The 21,247-nt window shown below is 47.9% G+C and overlaps 1 protein-coding gene across 1 annotated transcript in view; it reads left to right on the forward strand.

Annotated features, from left to right (window-relative positions):
- Frmd4a (FERM domain containing 4A) overlaps positions 1-21,247 on the forward strand; it is a 320,985-nt gene that overhangs the window by 183,396 nt on the left and 116,342 nt on the right. Inside the window, exons 4-5 of the mRNA XM_004641746.2 lie at positions 2,337-2,429; positions 13,308-13,392. Coding sequence (XP_004641803.2) covers positions 2,337-2,429; positions 13,308-13,392 — 178 coding nt within the window. The remainder of the gene's footprint in view (positions 1-2,336; positions 2,430-13,307; positions 13,393-21,247) is intronic.

Below are 21,247 nucleotides of genomic sequence, written 5' to 3' on the forward strand. Positions count from 1 at the left end.
TCAATCACTGTCTCAGTGCACCCCGGAGGCAGGGCTGGCACGGCAGGCCCAGGGATCAAATCCCCGGCCCCAGCACATGGTTGCAGGCACTTTAATCTGCTGAGCTATTTGTTTGGCCAAATCTCCACTTGGAAAAACACTTCCTCATTGCTTTGTTGTTGTTGCTCTGTTCTGTTTTGTTTTATTTAATTACCTTGCTCTGAATATAGGAATGGTTAAAAACAAAAACGAAAAACCTTCCACACATATAAATGCTGCTCTAAATAAAATGACTGGATTATTAAGGGGCAACATTATTGACCACATAGTGTGCTGTGACAGTCCCAAGTAGGAGAAGCATCAGGAATCAGGTGGTACAAAGCAGGCAGAGGGCACCTTCAGGATGCTCAGTAGGGAGAGAAGCCCCCGGGAACCCTGGGCTCCTCAGAGGTGGGGGTGTGTGGCTGTGGCTGATTACCCTTCCGTGACTTATCCAACACCTTCCAGCCAATCAGCATGCACTTTCTGATGTTGTAAGATAGGATTTGAGACATTCATGTGTAAGAAGACTGGCGGAGAATGTTGAGCATGTACACAGAGGCAGCCCACAGGCTGGGGTGCAGCCCCTGACAGGCACCCAGGGCGGTGCAGCTCTGGGGCCGTTCTGCAGCACAGCATAGCAGGCCACATCTTCAAGTGTGGGCCAGACTTTGCTGGGTAAGGAGGAGGGGAGGGGCATCCCAGGCATCCTAGGGAGCAGCAGGAGCTGGGGCATAGAGGGGTCCCTGTGGGGTGTTATGGATACTTTGGCTGTGCATAGCCATGACGTCAGCACCCAGGCCTTCTGTTTCATGAACAAACGTGAAGAGGAAGTGTTTTTCCTAGTGGAGATTCTTAGGAAGAGGAAAAAGAGGTGCAAGTCCTGCGTGGATGCTGTTCTGGGGCAGAGCCTTCACCGTCCCAAAGAAGTGGGCTTACCTGAAAGAAAGGTTTCGTTGTGGTGGTTGTCCTTTGTTTGTTTTCTTGGCCAGAAGATGTAAATTGAATGCTGGTTCAGAAAGAGGGCAGAAGCCTCTAGTGCATGATAGAAGCAAACACGTCTGTCCAGTGATGCAGGTGTTGCTTCCACTGCCCGCAGAACACGAGCTGGCCCTTCACGCAGACGTGCACATTCTGAGCACTGGCGTCGCCCATGGTCACTTGAGCAAGCACAGGCAGTTGGTCTGCTCAGTGTGAGTGCAGTCATGAAGAGCTGACAGCTCCCCATCCTCCTGGCCTGGAGTGAAAGCACAGACCATGGCTGGCCCCTGGCTCTGCCTTACTGCAGCCTGCAGAGTGTGGCCTCCAGGCTCTCGCCACCCCTCCACTACTCACCCAACTCTCGGACGCTGGGTTTCTTCCCCCTCAGGCCTGTTGCTCATGCTTCTCGCTCCACCAGGAGGATGGTTCCCCTCTCTCTGGTCCACATAAACTCTACTCTTTCAATCTCACGTACCAGGAAGTGCTTCCGGGGCCCCCACACGAGATCAGCAGCATCCGCGTGCTCCCAGCTCACAGTCCCGATGCTGGTAGCACTCACACAGCTAACTGTGGAAGAGCACCTGAGCGTTAGTCTCTGTGGAAGCACACAGGCTCTGGGAGTGAAGGAAGGGCATGCTCACTTCCCTCTGCTGCTCATTCAGAAGATTCTGCAGGGTTGCAGGTCTGTGTTCACGGAGAAAGTGGAGGGCAGGAGAAGAAACACAGAAAGAACTGTACCTGCCGCTCACCTCCTATCACTGTGGTTTATATTCTAAAATATCTTTAGCAAACTATAAATGATGCACACTCCAAAAGCATGCAGCTGCTAAGTTTTAGCCACTTGTCTACTCCTGTGCAAACTTCACCACAGGGCAGGCCATGCACATATCCATCACCTGGAATGTCCCTTCTTATGCCCCTTACCCCGAGTGCCTGATCTTCTTTGGCCACTCTAGACTACTCTGTGTGCACTTGACTCTTCTGTATAGGGACTCACATGTTCTGTACACCTCTCAAAATCTGGCTTCACTCAGCATAACCATTTTGAGCATCATCTCTGTTGCTGCATCCGGCAATACTGCCTTTTCTGCATGGCTGCTTGGAATCCGATATGTGATGACATTGCTCCTTGTTGTTCCGGTCCCCTGCTGGCACATGCTGGGCCTGTCTCAGATTTATGGTTGTCACTGAAGTGTCTGTTCACACACAGTATTATGTATGCAGTGACTGGAAAGATAGGTTTGAAGAAGGTCCATGGTTCTGTCCCCGTGGGCCTTCATCCTGAAACACCAATGCAGATCCCACAGCCCTAACTCATTTGTCTCTGTCTTCCCCAGGGGCCACTTAAACTGGCTGCAGCTAGATCGAAGAGTGCTGGAGCACGACTTCCCTAAAAAGTCAGGACCTGTGGTTCTGTACTTCTGCGTCAGGTACGTTCACCCAGGGTTCCCACAGCCGGGCTTGGCTCTGTGCAAGGGATAAAGGTTGGAGCAGAGCTGCATTCAGGTAGATGCAAACAAAGTTGTGAGTGTGCAAGGTGTGTGTTTGCCCACTTGGACTAGGATGAACATGTGTCACAACAATAACACCTTGTTTGCTGTTTATATGGGAGATCCAGGGAGAGGTCCTTATGTAGCAAACTAAACATGCCCTGGAATTCTTTTTGGTAGTGGGTTAGAGCTCCGCAACAAAAGTCTCTGTTCTCTTTCTTTCTACACCAGTGCTGCTGAGTCTCTTGAAATGTACATGTTTTGTCCCAAGTAGCTCAGTGTATTTCCTGGCAAGGGAGAGAAAGCACCAAAACCGGATCAGAACAACGATCCTTCCCTGCTCCCTCATCTGTTCTGGGAAATTTCATTTAATGATTGCAAAGGAAACTGCGATTGTGACACAGCGCTTCTGAGTCTTTTGAGGATGACAGGACTGATCACATCTTTTAGCAAAAGGGCGTGGGAAGCCACAGGGGAGCAAAGTGGCCTAGTCCGAGTTGAAGCCCCAGGTCCGTCAGTTCTGTGGAGCCTTCAGGCTCTTTCTGTCTAGAACTAGACTGCAACAGAATTGCAAACGCGTGAAGGATGTGTGCTTTTGGTTTTATTTTCGCAGTGCTGGGGATAGAACTCAGGGCCTTGAACAGGCAAGGCAAGCACTTTACGCTGAGCCATACACCCGAGCCGTCACGTGGCCACTGCCAGTCCACCCATACACAGACCGCTGCTTTAAAATATGCCACAGAACCCCATGGCTTGCAATGCACCTCTCCCTACTGAGCAGGCTCAGGGCTGCAGTCCTAGCCACAGCCATCTCGAGCTCACAGGCAGCACTAAGAGAGTCAAAAATATGAGAGCAAGGGTCTGTTTAACAGGCTGGAGTGTATGTCTTTACCTCAGCTGGCACTGTAAATTTAAACTTGCATTTAATACCTTTTTGATTTGTTTAACAGCTGCAGACGTATCAGAGCTAATCTCAGCCATTTCCATTACTGATGGGAATGATGTTAATGCCATATTCTCTTTAATGGTGTCTACTGTTTCTCAGATTAGTAGGAAAGTAACCGTATAAAGAGAAGGTTCCACAGGGAGGGGCCGGTGGCATCAGGCAGGACTTGAGGAGCGTGGCAGCCGTTCACTGACTGACCATGGAGTGAATGCATGTGCTTAGCCTTGGGGAGCTCTCCTCTTCCCTTGCTTTGATCATAATAACTGAGGTTTTTTTTTTTTATTTTTTTTATTTTAGGGAAAGGTCTACAGGGTATTCAGGGTCTCACTACTAGATGGAACACATAGTGATCTGCCTCCCAAGAGCTGGGATTACAGGCTTGCACCACCACGCCCAGTCTCAATTGTCCTCTCAGCGCACCCTGGGGGTGGGACCAGCACAGCAGGCCCAGGTATTGAACCCCTGGGCCCCTGAACCTGCTTGCTGGTGCTTTAATCCACTGAGCTATTGGGCTGGCCTCTTAACTGAGATTTTAGGGGCTGTGCTGAGGATTCATGCATGGGCACTACAATCTATACACCATTTGTAACCTATGTTCTAAAATTCTGAAGGACCATGTGTTGCAATTGTTTTCTTAAATAGTTATTCCAGCTTCATATCTGCAGGCAGATTTTCCTTGTGGTCTATCAAGTGCCAGTACCTTCAAATGTTGATAATCTGCCACCTAAACCCTACCGCTTCACATTAACGAAGTTAGTAGGAAAACTGGGCTAACACAGCTTGTTACCAAGCTTGTACAGAATGTTTTTTTTTTTTTTTTTTTTTTTTTTTGAGACAGGGTCTAATAGGTAAATTGCCAACCCCAGGCCAAGCTCCTGCGTCCCCTTCCTCAGCATCCCAAGATACTAGGATCACAGGAGATGGTACACAATTCTGACAAGGCAGTGAGCGAGAAGCAGTTTTCTTTAGGAAGTAGTTTTTCTGAAAACACTATGGGAATAGAATTTAAAAGGTCCAAAGCCTGTCAAATGCGGGGCTGTAAATCCAGGTTGCCATTCAGTGTGCTCCATGATCTAAATAGAGCCTCTTGCTACGAGGTAGTAGGCTCACCTCGGGACCACTGAGGCCTTCTCCCACTGTTTTCATTTATTGTGACCGAATAAATAATTACATAACCTGCAATTGATTTCACCTCCTTAAGAAAATAATTTACACTTAAAAATGGGATGAGGTGGGATTCTCTCCTCTGTGAAAAAAAATTATTCTTTCCATGGTGCCTTCCGCCATCATTAGCCAAAAGAGACCAATGTCACAAAAATGGGGGAGGGGGTGAGGATGTAGCTCAGTGCAAAGACCCTGCGTTCAAGTTTTTAAAAATCTGTAAGAGTGCAGGCCAAGTAATCAGCTCCATTCAATAGGCAGGAAGAATAAAACCCATGTGTATGAAAGAACAGGAACTTGAACTTGGAGAAACTGCTCCATCCTCCCGAAGAGGTCAGAAGGTGATGTTGTGCAGCAGGACATGCGAGAAGCTCGTGATGGGAGACTCACGCACCTGGCCTACAAGGACCTGGTTCCTCTAACTCAAGGATTAGATCATTAGGACCAACCACAGGAGGCTTCAGGGTCTTGGTAATTACCCAGAAAGGAAAAGCAGGTGAGAGGCGCACTGCCCACATGAAGCATCAGTCTCTTAGCCCCCGAGCCTGTGATGATGAGTTCTAGACCCCTAGTGGATGCCTGAAAGGGCAGGGAGTGCCGGACCCTGCACGCTGTGTTTTCCCAGTGCATAGGAAAAATATGCGTATATTTGTGATAAAATTTAATTTATACATATGGGCCAGCCAAATAGCTCAGTGGATTAAAGCGCCTACAAGCAAGCACAGGGCCAGGGGTTTGATTCCCTGGTCCTGCCATGCCAGCCCCAGGCTCCCCTGGGGCATGCTGAGACAGCAATTGAGGCTGGGCATGGTGGCGTGCACCTGTAATCCTAGCTCTTGGGAGGCTGTGAACAGGCAGATCACTATGAGTCCGATCTAGTAGTGAGACCCTGAACACTCTGTAGCTCCTTCCCTAAAATGCAAAAGAAAAAAAAAAATTTCATTTATACATTAAGTACAAAAAGAGGGTAACAGTGTTAACTAATACTAAAATAGGACAGTTCTAACAACATACAGTAAAAGTGATGTGGATGTGGTCGGTCTTGAAAGAATCAAGATCTTTTCACTCCGCTTTTCACTGCAGATAAATGACACCAGTAAAGAAAGCGCAGACTGGGGTGGGGCTGTGGCGGAACCCAGAAAAGATGAGGGCTCAGGGCTGGCGATGTAGCTCAGCTACCTGGTGCTTACCTAGAATGGGGGAACTTTTGGGCTCAGTCTTCAGCACTTCACACACACACACACACACACACACACACACACACACACACACACACGGCACATACACACACATGCCATGAGCATTCGCCTTCATGGCATGCCTACAGCAGGTATAATCACGGCGTAGTAAAGGTAAAGAAATGGGGACCCAGTGGAGGCCAGGTGCATTCTCCCCCAGCATGTCTGCAGCCCAAATGAACTCCTATCCGATCCACTTGGTCTGACTCCACCCTCACCGCTGTACCACTCGACCCGTGTCTCTGCAAGTGAAAAGCCACACGCTGGCACATGTGCTGCTCCATCCCCCACCCGTACCTGCCCAGCCAGTGTCCATCCAAAAGGCTGCCCTAGGGACAGGTACACGCTGGCACCCATGACAGGGCGCTGCCTCAGCATGATCAAAACCAGAGCACCCCTGATAGAGCGCCCCCTGCAGGGGGGCTGGCTCTCCCAAGGAATGCAAAGCATCTGTTGAAATGTTTCCCTTGGGTAAGAAAGGACCCGGATGGCAGAGCAGTTCTCAAAGCTCTTGGTCCACTTAACATTTCCCGACTGCAGACATGCACAGGAAGGTCTTCTGTCCCAAACTGTGCTCTTTCCTCACGGATAAGAAAACTCCCTGATCTCCTTGTTCTTTGTCATCACCCTTCTAACAGCTGCTGGGCTGTTAGAAGCAAAGTCCGCCACCATCCACCTTCCACACACCTACTAAATGACTGATAGATGTCCATAGCTGTGGTTGAGAGCAGGGGACAAAAGGGGAACAGTTCCCAGCTTTCTGGAGCCTGTCAGCTCTGCCCATCCTACTGCTTTGCAGATGTAGTCCAAACCCAGGGTGCGACCAAACCCAAACACACACACACACACACACACACACACACACACACCCCTACCTCAGTCTTTCCCCAACCCTCCACAGGGTTAGGTGACCAGTCTCCCTTACACTGTCAGTGTTTCTGGCCAGTTTTCTGAGGCTCCTTGGGGTCTCTGCACCCCCACACTGGTTTCATCTCCTCCTTCAGAACCCACACGTTTTTAGGGTCAGACACTCACACTCTTTTCTTTAAGGACGTGGTGTTGCTGTCCATGGCTGTCTCACCCATGCACTGCACACGCAACACATCTGCAGGGAGCTCTGCCCGCATCCTGCCTTTCAGCACTGTGGACTCAAGCTTTCCATCTCCTGCACCCTCCCCACTTCCAAGCGCTTACTCTATTTGTGTGGTATGCTCCTTCAGTCCTGGATTGCTACTTCTCTGTGGAGCCCTCCCCCTCATGACCATGTCTTACCCTCCTGTGCTGCGCACCTATCCTGGGTGCTACCTCTTGCTTTGCTCCCAGAGGAAGCTCAGAAGGATGGGTCTGCACTGCTGTCTGCCCACCACACCTCTTGCTCGCTCCTCTGTGTCTGGCATCTGACCCTGGTCCCATTACGCCTGTGGTCCCTGGAGGACTCCAGCCCCAAACCGCCTAACAACTACAGTGATCCTTTGCCCTGCTCTGATGTGGCTCTGTCCTCCAAGGAATAGCTCACCTTTAGGGCCCTCAGGTTCATCCTGCTCGCCTTCCCCTCCCCAGGTACATGGCTTCATCTCATCCGTGGCTGCCAATACTCTGTGTTCACTGCAGACTCCCTGTTCTTTGCCCCTGTCCTGACTTCTTTCCCTCTCCAGCCCCTCTCCACTGATATGCACGTGTGTGCCATGCAGCTTTAACCCAGTGACATCCTCCTCCTCCTTCCTAATCCTCTCTTGGACCTAACAGATTACCTCTATGGCTGGGCCACTGCCTGTGCAGCTCCTGAGCCAGAAAAAGCCTTCGGGGCAGCCCAGACTTCACCTCCTTGTCCCACACTCTTTGGCCTCTAAGCACAGTCCCTGAGTATCACTTGGGCCTTTATAAGCCTCTCCTTGATGTGCAGTCTCCTTGCTGTTCTTCTGGCCTTGGCCCCTGCCAGTCTCTTTATAGGTGACCACTGGTGATCTTTCTAGAATTTTCACCTGGTCCTTGGACATCATTTTTCCTGGCTTCTATTCTCCTTAGGGAAAAAAGATACCCTAAACACATCTTATATTGTTTAACTTCTCCAACCTGCCCAGCCTCTCCTCTTCACACACCAGTCAAGAGAGGGCCAAGAACATCTTCAACCACAGGCCATTGTTTGCTGCTACAATAGCAAGTTCTCGCAATGTGAGACCAGTGACTGTCTTCTTGTCTATCCAGAGAGCTGCAGAAATAGGTCAAGGAAAAGCAAAGCACAGCTACACAGCTCAGCAAGTCTCAAGGCCTTATTGTAGGACCATTTGTGCTCAGAATGATCCCCATAGGTCAGAACTGTCCTTGTGTGTCCCTCTAGCCCTGGACATTTGCACTGTTTGTAGGGATATAAACAGATTAGATTTGTCTCCTCAAACTTTGAGTTGCACAAACAATAAACTGAAGTGAACAATAGGAAAAAAAAAAAAAAAAGGCAGAAAGGGGATGCCAAGAAACCTTTATCTGGGAGAACATTTTACAAACTCATCCGTGGACTCAACTGTCAAGTGTCTCCCTTGCTGATTGAGACAATTGATACTTCCGGTTTCTCACAAGAAGAATGATGGCATGGCTCTAAAATGAGGTGCCCGCTAACCAGTACTTGCTATAATGCAGCCGAGCATCCCAGAGAAGGCTGTTGCGCTGTTGAAATTCTACTCATCAGAGGTAGGCAGCCGTAGCGACTCACAGTTTATCATTCTCATTATTATTGCTTTTCTTCTTGCTACCAGAAGTCAGCGTTCCAAATGTGACATTTGTGTTCAGTACAAAATGAAATCACTGGTCCATTTAATTAACACTCGCTGTGAATATTCAGAGATTCCCAAGTGCCAGGGGGAGCTGCAGCAGGAAGCTGAGGAGCAAGGGTCAGAGGCGGGGCCTGGTGGATGCCCCGTGACTGCAGGGTCCAGGCCGTGCCCATTAGTTGGAAGCTTCTGGGAGCTGAGGGCCTGTGGTGCCCCAAGGTTGCAGAGCCAAGGCACCTGCACCCCTGCGTCACACTGTCGGGTCATCCCAGCAGGCATGAGTGTGACATGGCCCGGGAAAGAGAACAAGGAGCGTCTGAAACAGCAGCCCAAAGATCCAGGGCTGCCGAATGTGTTGAAGAACCTGCCTCAGGATGTAGGTTTTGCTGTACTCGGTACAGCCAGCAGAGCCGGAGGATACTTTACTGCGGCAAATTTGTGCTCACATTCCCAGGAAGAGGGGACCTGCCGCCCTCCCCACCGGGAAGGGAGGGGGCAGTGTGAGCAGAGCCTTTATTGTGGGGAAGAACAGGGGAAGCAGGGAAGCAGGCTCGGGACTGCCAGCTTGAATGATTCTGTGGCTCGGACTGGCCTGCATCCTTGGGCTGGTCAAGGCAGGGGGACAGAGAGGCAGAGGCAGGGACGTGCGGGCTGTGCTTTAGTGGCGCCCCTGATTGGGGCCTTGCTATCTGCAGGCGTGGCTCCCCGGCCGGGGCAGTGTCTCCAGGGCCTGCACAGCCCAGGACGTCGGAGTATCCTCAAGAGAAGATTAACAGAGACCGGGCTTGGAAGGTCCACGCAGACCCTCTGAATCTAAGACCCATCTAGTGTTCTTTGTGAGCCTGCCCCAGAGAAACCCACCGTGCCCAACCAGGTAAGGAAAAGCCACAGCGCCACCTACTGCCAAAGAAGAGAACGTTGCGCGACACCTCCGTGAAAATTGGAGAAGGAACCCAATTTTTAGAAAAGCCAATGGAACGCCGTGGGACTTCGCAGCCAGCCTTCAACACTCCTTCTCTCCAGAAAGTCTCATGGCCCAGAGCTCATGGTGTGCGAATGGAGATGTCTCCGCACTTCCCTCCTGACATTTGAGCCTGAGCGGTTCTGTGGTGCAGGAGGAAAGCTCAGGATGCTTAACAGTCCGAAGCTACAAGCAGGGAATGACAGGCTGTTGTCTTGGTGATAAAGGTTAACAGGAAACGGCTTCCCAGCGTTTGTCAAGAGCGGGGAGTTTTTCTGTGTCTCACAATGTGCTTGTTATTTCCTCTGCCTTCCTTGATTCTCTTCGGGGCCAGGGAGCGGAGGAAATGAGTGGGGCCGTGAAAGATGCTAACTTTGCCACCTCACTTTATTTTTTATTTTTATTTCCATTACTACGCGTTTGCACTCTATGACAGTTGCATGCATTGTGGGGAGTTGGCGCATGCACAGAACACACCCTAATTCTTTTTTCTTGGCCCGTGCCTTTTGCAAAAGATCTATCTTCCTATTCTCTACTGTGCCACCACATTTGCATTTTCCATTATTAGAAAGGTGGAAGGAAAAGCAGTGTTATGTTAAAAATCCTGGGGGTGGGAGGGAGGGGCACTGGAAGTCTACTCCTTAACTTTCTTTTTTTAAATTTTTAGTATTAACAAATTTTTATTCGCACATTTCACCTTTTTCCTAAGCCATGTAACATTAGTTTATACCGGAATGGAATAATCTCAAAGGGAACAGAGACATTTATCAGGAGAATTAAGCAAGAGCAGAGCGGCACAAAACACACCGCCTATCTGCATGGCCAGCCTGGGCAGTGCCAAGGTGGATGGGTACAGCGCCCCTTGTAAACATCCCCCAGAGGAGGACGGCGCAGACCGCCACCTCTCATCAGGGCGCTGTCGGCACCGCACAGCTGAGTCTGCAGTGGGGACTCCCGTGTCCTTGTGTGCAAAGTCTTCTCTGTCCCCAGCATCACCAACTTCTGTTTTTCACTTGTTCTCTTGGCTGCTGAGCGGTGGCGCAAATCTTGCTCCCTTCGCTCCTCTTTGCTCAAAACACCAATTTCCCAACAGCACATTCTCATAGGGCCTTTACTGGGCTTACGATGAGTATGGGCTCCTGGACTTTCTGTTAGCAGTCTCCACTGCCCCCTCCTTAACTTTCAAAACTGTAACAGATGGGAGGGAGACACAAGGCATTGCTTTAAAAGTGAAGCTATTCCAGGCTGTGCAGACCTAAGCTCAGAATCATCGTCAGGGAAGGTCATTGTCAACCTCAGCAGCTGCTGCTGCCACCAAGGAAGTCAGTAGCTACTGGAGTGCTTTCCAGGTCAACAGAGATGGGGCAGCGGGTAAGGACAGCTCAAGGAAGAAAGACCCAGTAACCTGGAAGTGGTGCCAGCTTGGAAGTCACTGAGCATTTTTTTTTCTCTTTCTCTGTTGCCTTGCTGTCCAGCAGGAATTCTAAGGAAGGAGAATGCAGAGGAGAGAAGCTGAAAATCAAGCTTTCACTCCCTCACTGTACTCACCTTTGTGCCAGGCGCTGTTTTAGGACTCGAGATCCAGAAATGAACAAGACGCGGTCCCTGTCCTCCCGGAGGCTGCATCAGAAATGACAAGGCTGTGGGTGAAGCAATGCTCAGCAGCCAAGGCGGAGGGGGTCCTCTGTGGGGCAACCTCAAGCTGAGGGGAGGCAGTCACGAGGGCTTCTCCGGGTGGGAAGCGGGGTGGCTCAATCGAAGATGAAGAAACAAAATTCATCCAGAATGGGTCAGTCTATAAAGTTGCAAATGATTTCTCAGATGTCACTGTCTTCGGGTATGGCCCTTATAGTACACATGGCCACTCATGACCCGTGACCCCACATCTCATGCCTTTCCACTGAACATGGAAAGGCATTAAAGCAAAGCTGCTACCTGCCTCATTTCTTGGTACCTGAATAATCACAGTGGCCTCCTGAGCTCAGTCATGGCTTTTGGACTGGAACAATATTGGGGTCTCTATCCATAGGGCCTGAAATAATGTCACTTTCTAAGCAGTAATGCCACGTGAGTGTGTACCTGTGGGCCCCTTCCTCCCTTTCCTGGGTCCTTCTTCCTTCCTTCCTTGTTTATTTTGTCACTCTGAATACCTCTTACCAAATGCCCTTGGTAAAGGATTTAGGTTTAGGTTTAAAAATTAAAGCAGATTTAACAAATCTGGCTTTGGGGTGTACAGGGTGCCACTATATTTAGTTCTCCATTGTTTGAGAACTGAACAGACTCTCCTCTATGGAAACCCAGGATCTGAAGCATCTATCCAGAGCAGAAGGTAGCTGCTTAAATCATGGACAAGTGACTTAAATCAGCCAGTTCCAGTAGCCTTGCAAGTGTGAGGACCATTTTGTAATTCTTCAAAACTTAGTAGGCTCTGGCATGATGGTTGTTGTACCACTACTGTGTCCATTGAGAAAGTCTGCTAATAGTTAAGCTCATACCTGACTCATACGTTTTTAATGGAATCTGCATTATAATCACCACAGTAGCCTTTGCTTACACTGGAAGAGGGACAGGAGACATTATTCATTTAGTCTATAGACAAGGGGTGTTTGGGTGAGCTGTGGATATGGCCTGGCCTGCAGATGTTTTGCTGGCCCTGTACAATGTTGCCTTGTTTTGATGCTGTTCCTGCAATTATTGTTGATTTCATTTGAATTAATTCCAAATGTTTGAAAACCTGGAGACTCAAAGTAGAGAATCACTCTCCCACTGTCTTCTTGACTCTGGAGAAGAGAAGCCCAGCGAGGCTGTATGACTTACACTGAGTCACAGAGCCAGGATGGATCCCGATCTTCAGTTCCCTCTCCAGGATTCTGATCATGACACTATGACTCTGCACTAGGGGGCAACACCTGTGGCCCCTCATTTCACCTTCCCCACCCTCTGCCCCTCTTGGTTGGCCTGGCTTCTAGAAGCCAAGCAGCCAGTGTCCCCCAGTCCCTTCTGTGGGCTGTCCCACCCACGAGGTCCCCTCTTCCTGCCAGCATGCTCTGTTGCCATCATCTCCCTATCCCAGCTCCTGCACACACCCTTGACAGGCTAATCCTTTGACGGCACAAGCACATCATCTGATTCAAGAGTTTAGTGAGCCCCAAAGCCAGTGCAAAGGCACCTTTTATATAAACCTAAATCATGTCAGCATGTTTCATCTTGAGAAAAATCCATAAGTTCCATCTGGGTAGGAATTCAAGTCTTAGTTGGCGTAGTAACCATTAATGTCAGAGTGTTAGGAACACGGCTCCCAGCTCTCTGTGTGTGCTTCAGAAATGGAGTCACACATCACCCTGTAGTAACCATTTCTGAGGGAAATGTTGGGAGTTCCTCCTCCGTTCAATTGAATGGAAGAAATCATCTTCTGAAAATTCCACTCAGCAATAATTTAGGAAAGAAAAGTCAGGTAATGAAAATAACCCTCTGGAAAGGTGGCAGAAGATGAGGAAACAAAGTGCATGAGGCACTTTGAGTCTGTTCTGTGGGTGGATGGCAGACTGTTCTTCACTACGGGAGGCCTCGCAGGCATGCGCCTAACCCTCCCCGTGTGTGCATGAACAATACTATTTGCCCCCCAGGAGAAATCAGAAAACACTTGGCGCCTTTTTCTTTCCTCCAGCCCTCAGCTCCAGTCAGACAGCCAGGAGAGCAGGCGACGTCTGCTCCCCCACTGACTCACCTGCGCCTCTTCTCTTTCAGGTTCTACATCGAGAGCATTTCCTACCTGAAGGATAACGCCACCATCGAGCTCTTCTTCCTCAACGCCAAGTCTTGCATCTACAAGGTAGGCGCATCTCCTTCCTGTTCTGGCTCCCATCCAAATCTGGGAATCTCATTGGAAGCGGAAAAACCAAACTGTCCTGCTAAGTTGATTCTGTTGTTTGGGAGAGCAATCAATAAAGCATTTCCTATCGTTAGAGGAAGACTTCGTGAAAGAACTCAACAACCGACTGGTGTGAGTCCTCTGATCCCTTCACTGGTCCTGGCTCCTGGGAAGTGTCCATTAACCCAAGGGAGTCTCCAACAAGGGTGACAGATGCACTAATCAACTTAGGTCTCAAAGGGGTTTGAGTATATGAAAAGATGCTCAGTATCACTAATCATTAGAACAATGCAAATGAGAACCACAGTGAGAACTTTAGGGGAACAATTCTGTTCCCTTTGTTTTTAATGTAGCAGAATACACCTACATTTATCCTCATCTTGTTTTGAGGAGCTGGGGATTGAATCCAGAACCTCACACATGCTAGCCAAGTGCTCTGCCCAGCCCAGCCCATCATAACCATTTTAAAGTGTACAGTTTGGGGGCATAAAGTACATTCCCATTGTTGTACAGTATCATCTCCACAAAACCTTTGCATCCCATGGAGCTGAAACTTTTCACCCATTAGACAATAATTCCCCTTTCTTTGCTCCCATTAGCCCTGGATGCCCCCACTTTTCTTTTCATAAATGTGACTACTCTTCGAGAGCTCGTAAAAGTACAACCAGACGGTATTTGTCCTTTTGCATCTGGCTTCTTTTGCTTTGCATAGTGTCTTTAAGGCTTATCCATCTTGCTAGGATAGGGAGAATTTCACCCTCACAACTGAATAATGCTCTATTGTATGTGGAAAACACACTTGATTCATTCATCCATTGTTGGACATTGTCTTGATTCTGCCATTGGCAATTGTGATTAATGTTGCTGTGCACACAGGCGCAACTGTGTCCCCTGAACACTGTTTTCAGTTCTTTTGAGTATATCCCCAGAAGTGGAATTGTTTGACTATATTTTACATTTTTGAGGAATGGTCATATTACTTTTCATAATGGCTATACCATTCCACATTCCTGCCCAGAGTGCACAAGGGTTCTCGTTCCTCTGCATCCCACCCATACTTGTTATCTTCTGATTATATTTTCTTCAGTAGTAAACATCCTGATGGGTAGGAGAAGATAGCTCACTGTGGTTCTCATTTGCATTGTTCTAATGATTAGTGATACTGAGCATCTTTTCATATACTCACTTTTTGGGTGTCTTCTTTAGAGAAGTGTCTTAGCTGACTTGGACAATCACAGCCCTTCCCTCACATGTTTGTAGTGCTTCCTCTCATTGGATACCCCAAATTCCTGCACACATACATCTCTGGAACATCTCTGGGAGGAGAGGCCTTGCAGAACACTACTTAGGCTGAGAACTACTCGAACTTATTAAAACATCCATTCCACTGGCTGCCCCAATATGTACATTGTTTTGGTCTGTTTTCCACTGTTCTAATAGAATACTTGAGACTGGTAAACTTATACAGTAAAGAGGCTGATTTAACTCATTGTTCTGGATGCCAAGAGCACAGGACTGGCATCTACTCTGCCCTAGTGAGGACATCATAGCAGAGGGCATCCCAGTCGTGACGTGTATAGCAGAGTGGTGAGTGTGTGTACGCAGAGGAGGGCCTCCCTTTATAACAACTGACTCTTGTGAGACTCACTCCTGTGAGACAGAACCCACTCCACAGTATCCGTATTATTCCCTTCACGGGGTGGAATCTTTATGACCTACTTCCTTTATAGGAGGCTCTATCTCCTCAAGGTGTCGCCGCCTTGGTACTAGCACCCTGGGGACCAGGCTTCCAGCACATGAACCTTTAGAAGACAAGACATGGCACACATGATGTCCCATAACTGCAGCCTTTCTCGTGCTGCTGTGGATCTGCTCCTCAGCAGTCACAGGGTGACAGTGAACCCTCAGAGCCCGATCAGCATGTGCATGCAGAGCTGAGTGCTTCCTGTGAATTACTTAACTGCACCTTTATGGCTTTTTTCAGTGAAGGTGAGGTTTGGGGCAATTCGTATGTCTGATGATAGCAGAGTCAGCAACTGTGGGGCAGCCTGACCCCTGTCACAGAGCTCTCCAGCTCCACTGTGCAGTGAGGTCAGAACTATGCAGTGGGGTGTGGCCAGGTCTCCGTGCAGCTAGGGTCCGAACATCCCCAGGAACGTCAGAGCCAAGCACACCTGTGGGTGCAGCAGTCACTGGGTGTCTGCACAGGATTTCAAGGACATCTCCAGGCAGTATGTTTGTATCTAGCCAAACTCTAGTTCAGGGGATTGCAACAAGCCAGCAAACTCAGGAGTTGAAATGGCGCGTAAATGACCCCTTTTCTGTCTGGAACACACTTCAACCCATACATTGCATGGAATAGTTTCACCAAATGAAAATGCTGCAGGCAACGGAGGGCCTGGCCCTGACTGTCGTCAGTGCTGTGGAAAGAACTTGCTGCAGGTAGTTGCTGAAAGAGGACGTCCAGCGGGCTCCAGCCCAGAGCACCTGGACGATAGAAGTTTTGGTTTTTGCTGAAGGGAGGGAAAAGACACTAATTGCAGTTCCAGGTACTTGAAAATCCCTTCCTCTCTCTAAGCCCCCATTTCCTCATTGTAAAGTGGAAACACTAATACTGTCCAGATACCTCACACATGGCAAGACCACCTGATTTTTTTTTTAAAACATGAAAAACCATATTGAAAAGACAAAAAAAACTAGACAGTGAGTACTGCCCACCAGGGGGCAGACTTGGGCTAAAATAAATGGCTATATTGTTCCTGAATCCAGGAAATCAACCCTCAAGGGGGAAGGAAGGGTTGCCTCAGACCCTACTTGGTGCAGATAGCTAGTGAAAGGAAGAAGAAACAGCTTGGAGTCATTCACACCTGGTCACATATGCTGAGCTCGAGCTGCGAGCTGAGCCCCATACTCACCGACGACACTGGACTTTATGGAAAATAAAAACAGGAGTAAAGCCTCAGAATTCAATATTGTAGATTTTCCCAAGTGAAGGTCACGATGTATTTACAGTCATGACGCTGGGGGTCGGGGGAGCAATGTGATTCTACAGCCCCTACACTCTCAAAACCTGTCCCCACACTTTGGCACACAAGTGGCCACAAGACAACCACCGGTTGCCTCGCTGAAGTGTATTTAGGAGGCCACCAACATCACACAACCACTGGCTCCCTCAGAAGCCAAACACCAGGGACCTGGCCAAGATCCCCAACTGTCTGTGTGAGAGGTACGGCGGCGAAAGAGAAAGAACAAGCGGAGCTAAATTTAAGAACGCACAAAAGCGCGGTGGGAGATCGGTACAGCCAAAGGCTCTCCAAGCTGGCCGCTACTGATAGAGCACTGCACTCATGTGCGAAGCGGGCTGTGAATCCAGGCGCAGCATCTGTGTTTGCCACGGGCTAGCGGGGAGAGAAAAACATTCTTGTGGGAGAGAATAAGGCATGGGTTGAAAGAGAACCTGTTTTTACCCCAAGCGAAACTGACTATGGGCACTACACTACTGTTCTGAAGATCCTTGCCGCCCTCAGCGGGTCCTTTTCTTGCGCAGGCAGCAGCAGGGTCTGAGTTTCTGCATCCCTTTCTGCCCATGGGGCAAAGCACGCATCAGGTCTCTGACCGGATTTACTACAGATGCAGATCCCCAGCAGTCAAAAGTCATATTAGCACTTGTGAATTCACAGAATTTACAAAAACTTTGTTGCATGTATTTCCCTGCAGCCTCCTAATCTCTGAGTGAAGTGGAGAAGGAGTTTTTCACTTTCCACAAAAAGTGTTTCAGAGAGGTTAAGTGAGGACCAGCAGCTGGACACGGGAGTTCCCCAGGCTCCACAGCCACGGATGAGGGCGAGAAGAGGAGGCCACAGCCGAGTGCCTAGGAATTTAGTTTTTGCTGTGACGGACTAGGGCTCCCTTCCTAGTTCTGCTGTTTAGCAAAATGCACTAAATTCGAGCACCTCGCAGGATGGTACCAAATGTGTTTTCCTCTTTGATTGAAGAAGGACATTGAAGTCTCTGCCTATACCTCTTAGGAAGACCCCCTACTCAGCTCTGCCCCACGCTTGGCATTCGCCCCCTGGACTCATACAAGAGCTCTTTCTCTCGACTCTGACGTTCTACATGCCATTCCCCTGTGTCCTGGCACTGGTGAGGTGTGGGGTGGCCCAGGGACCCATCTGTGCCACTGCCCTAGGCTTGGGTTGAACCCAAAGTTCAACATGAGCTCCCTGCCTATTTCTGGGAATTGATTCCTACAGTGGGTTAAAATGTAAGTTGTTTAGGTAAAAAAAAAAAAAAGTGTCCTCCTTCCTCAAAGACCAATTTTATCCCATTTAAAAGCATTAAGATTCATTTTTTTATCAGGGGCTGGAATATAACTTGTACGACACTCTGAGTTCAGTCTCTGGCAGCACGAAGAGTTTTATTTTTACAAGTAAAGTGTGACATAGTTTAAAAATCAAATGGTTCTAAGACTGATTATGAAAATGTCCCCCCCCCAGGGGGGCCTGGCCTTAGCTCAGTTGTTTAAGTGGCTGCTTCCACAAAGCTGTCAGCCTCAGGTTGCTGTAGTTGGATCCCCACAACACTCCAGCCAGCCTAACCACCCCTCAGGGCATTCAGATCAAAAAAAGAAAATGTCCCCCCATCAAATCTTACTACTTTCAATGATTTTAACTATTTCTTCTAGCACTTAGCTCTGTTTCTTTCTAAATAAATGGCATGGTTATTCCTTGATTTGACCATTTATATTTATTAAATTCTCTTTAAGCTATGCAAGGATTGGGGTGTCTATTATACCCACCCCCACTTCTACCACTTTCTCAGTAGGGCAATAGCATCATTCTGGGTTAAAGAGTCAGCAGGGTGATGTTGCTCCGACTATTCCAAGTCATATCCTGGAGCTGTAAGTCCTTTCTGAGACAAGCAGTTGTTTTACTACATAAAGGGAATAATTGCCTTGCTTTTCCTCGTTTAGTTCCTGTGTACCCTTTGCTTTACCCACAGCCTACATATTTTCAAATGCATTCCATCATTGATTTCCCATGCAAGGATAGTGTTACAGTTTGTTTCTAGTTGTCCCCACAAGGCCTCATGCACTCATGGGGCAGCTTCTGGAGTTTGTGACTAATTATTGTGGGTGTGGATGCTGCACCTGCCCTGGGGCAGGTAATCTGCAGTACAGTGTTAGGAGGGGAGAGAGGCTAGCTAGCTGCCTGAGCTGCTGCCACTCCTTTTGCTCTCTGCTCTTTACCACCTCATGAAAGGTTGTTCTCTGCCATGTGCCACTCTGCTTTGGAGCCAGCTGGGTATGAACTAAAACCTCCACTTGCTGTGAGATAAGTAAACCTTTCCTTCCTTCATTTTGGGTGTTGATATTTGTCCCTGCAATGAGAGAACAGTAACTGTGACAGATAGTTGATCAGCTCTCTTGGGTTTGATGTTGCTTTCTGCTGTTGCCACCATTGATGTTCCTGGAAACTCCTCCCTGGAACCTTCTGCCCCCCTGCTCCACCCTGAACTTGGCCCCCTAGTTCTCACCCCCGGATACTGCTTACCTATCTGGCTTTTATCTCACTTGTATTAGACCCTCTGTCTCCTGGATCCAGTTTTCCTGCTCTGGGTTCTACATCATTGTTTCCCTGGAGAACATCTTTCAATAAATCCAGGAAATGCACACCTGAGAACAAAACTTTGAGGTCATTGTATGTTTGAAATGTCTTCATTCTGCTTTTGTATCTCACTAGTAGTTTGACAAGATGGAGTAATATAGCCCAAGATTTCTGTCAGAACATCACAGGACTGGTGAAGTGTATCATCCTACCTGTTATGTATGATGCTTATTCCATTCTCCCTACAACTGAGTCTTTGGGCTCTCTTCCTTACTCTTCTTGATCTGAAATTTCAAGAGTATGCTTGTCACAGGTCTTTGTAAATACATTATGCTGGATAATGAGGGGGAACTTTTAACCTGAAGACTCATCTTCTTTTTCAGGTCTAGGAGTCTCTCATACTCCTGTTTTGACATCTTCTCTCTGTCTGTCCCCAGCCTCATGCCTTGATCACGTTTCTCTAATTTTCTATCTCTTTATTCTACTTTCTGGGAGATTTTTGTCAATATTATCTTTAATCTCTTCTATGGGCTGTTTTAACCTTTGCTGTCGTTTTTTCAATTTCTAAAATTTCTATTTCCATTCTGTTCCTCAGAAGAATAATTTTATGGTTATTTGATTTAGGGAGGGTTACCTGAGTTGTTAGTCAGGATGACAACATGTTATGTTACGAGCCTCATTATTTAACAGTAGCAAACTGCAGAGCAAATTTGAGAAGCATTTTTTTTTTCTGACTCAGGCTGCCTTAAGGGCAGGTCTGGTAAGGCATGTGGAGCTGGGTATCACGGTATCCTGAGCCTGACTGCATTTGCATAAACAAGCACTTAAACAACTGAGCTAACCAGCAGGCCCCCTGCAGAGCAAATTTGGACCAAGTAAAAATGGGGAAAAGAGTGCACCCTATAGCATGAGAGTGGAACATCCATGTAAGAAAGAACACAGTGACAACATCTCAATGTGGCCTGTCCTTTTTTAAATTGCTCACTCCTCGAGCTGATGTCATGTCTAGGCCATCCTGTTGAAAGCCCACCAGAGCTCTCCCCAGAATTCCATGTGCAGGTCATTGAGCATGGCTCTGCACATGTGTCCTGGGATTCTATAATTAACAGATCACATCTACTTTCTCAGCCAACTTTGCCCAGCCCTAATTTCTTGTCTCGTTTCTCCCTGAGAGACACATGTTCTCATAATTCTGTATGGGATGCTGAGGGAGTAGAGGGCTCTGTCTTCTATAACTTCTACTGGCTGGAAGGAGCTGTAGACACTACCTACTGGGGATTATGTGCTGTTCAATCACCTTAGGGTGTTGTGGCTCACTGGCTGAAAACTTGTGAGAGGACAGTAAGAACAGTAGTGACTGTTGAGCTGTCTGATGGGAGAAAGTAACTGTACTATTCATTGGGGTATAGAATGCAAATATGAGGAGAAGGTCAGATCTCCGTGCTTCGTGTAGAAGACAAAAGATGGTAAAGAGGGCAGTTACATAAATTATTGAAAGCCTGAGAGTCCAAGCCTTAGCAAGATCATCCACATAATAGATCTAATTAAAAACAGAAGCCCCAATACAGAAACCCATTCAAGCTGTGGCTAATTAGGTTCATTCCTTACTCTTATTTATCTGTTCCTGGAGCAGTACTGGAAACTTGTGAAGAGGAGCCTTGGTCTTCCAGAGATTCTCAGGAAAAGCTTTCTTCTTACTTCTGTGAGAACTCTAGTGAGCACTGCCTTGTAGGACTGTTGTAGCTTGTCACCTCAGGAACTGGGAATGAATGAAGCTATGGTAGAGCTGCCCTTCTTGCCTCCTGATCAGACTTTTTACTTTCCAAGGAAACTTTAGACATGTCTTTTGGGATCCCTTACAACGTACGACTACAACCTGCTGGAACGATAGGTTGCCTCTAAGAAGAATTATAGAATTTCCTGCTTCTGTTTTATAGATGATTGCTTATTAGTCAGCAAGCTCCTTCCTTCTAGATTGCTACATGAACATGTGCCAGCAGAAAGGCCTTTTTGTAGTCTATATAGATATATAACATCTTGTCTTTTCCTAATATCAATGCCCGAGTAAGAGCTGTTAACTCTTTAGCACTACTTTTTTTGTTTTGTTTTGTTTTTCTTTTCAAAGTTTTATTGATAAACATATAGCAATGAGACAGTTTCAAATCAAATCGAAAGTACAGTTTCAACAAATAATACACTACATACATTCT

The sequence above is a fragment of the Octodon degus genome, unplaced genomic scaffold, assembly GCF_000260255.1.
Source record: "Octodon degus isolate 3935 unplaced genomic scaffold, OctDeg1.0 scaffold00141, whole genome shotgun sequence".
In the NCBI taxonomy this organism is placed as follows: Eukaryota; Metazoa; Chordata; class Mammalia; order Rodentia; family Octodontidae; genus Octodon; species Octodon degus.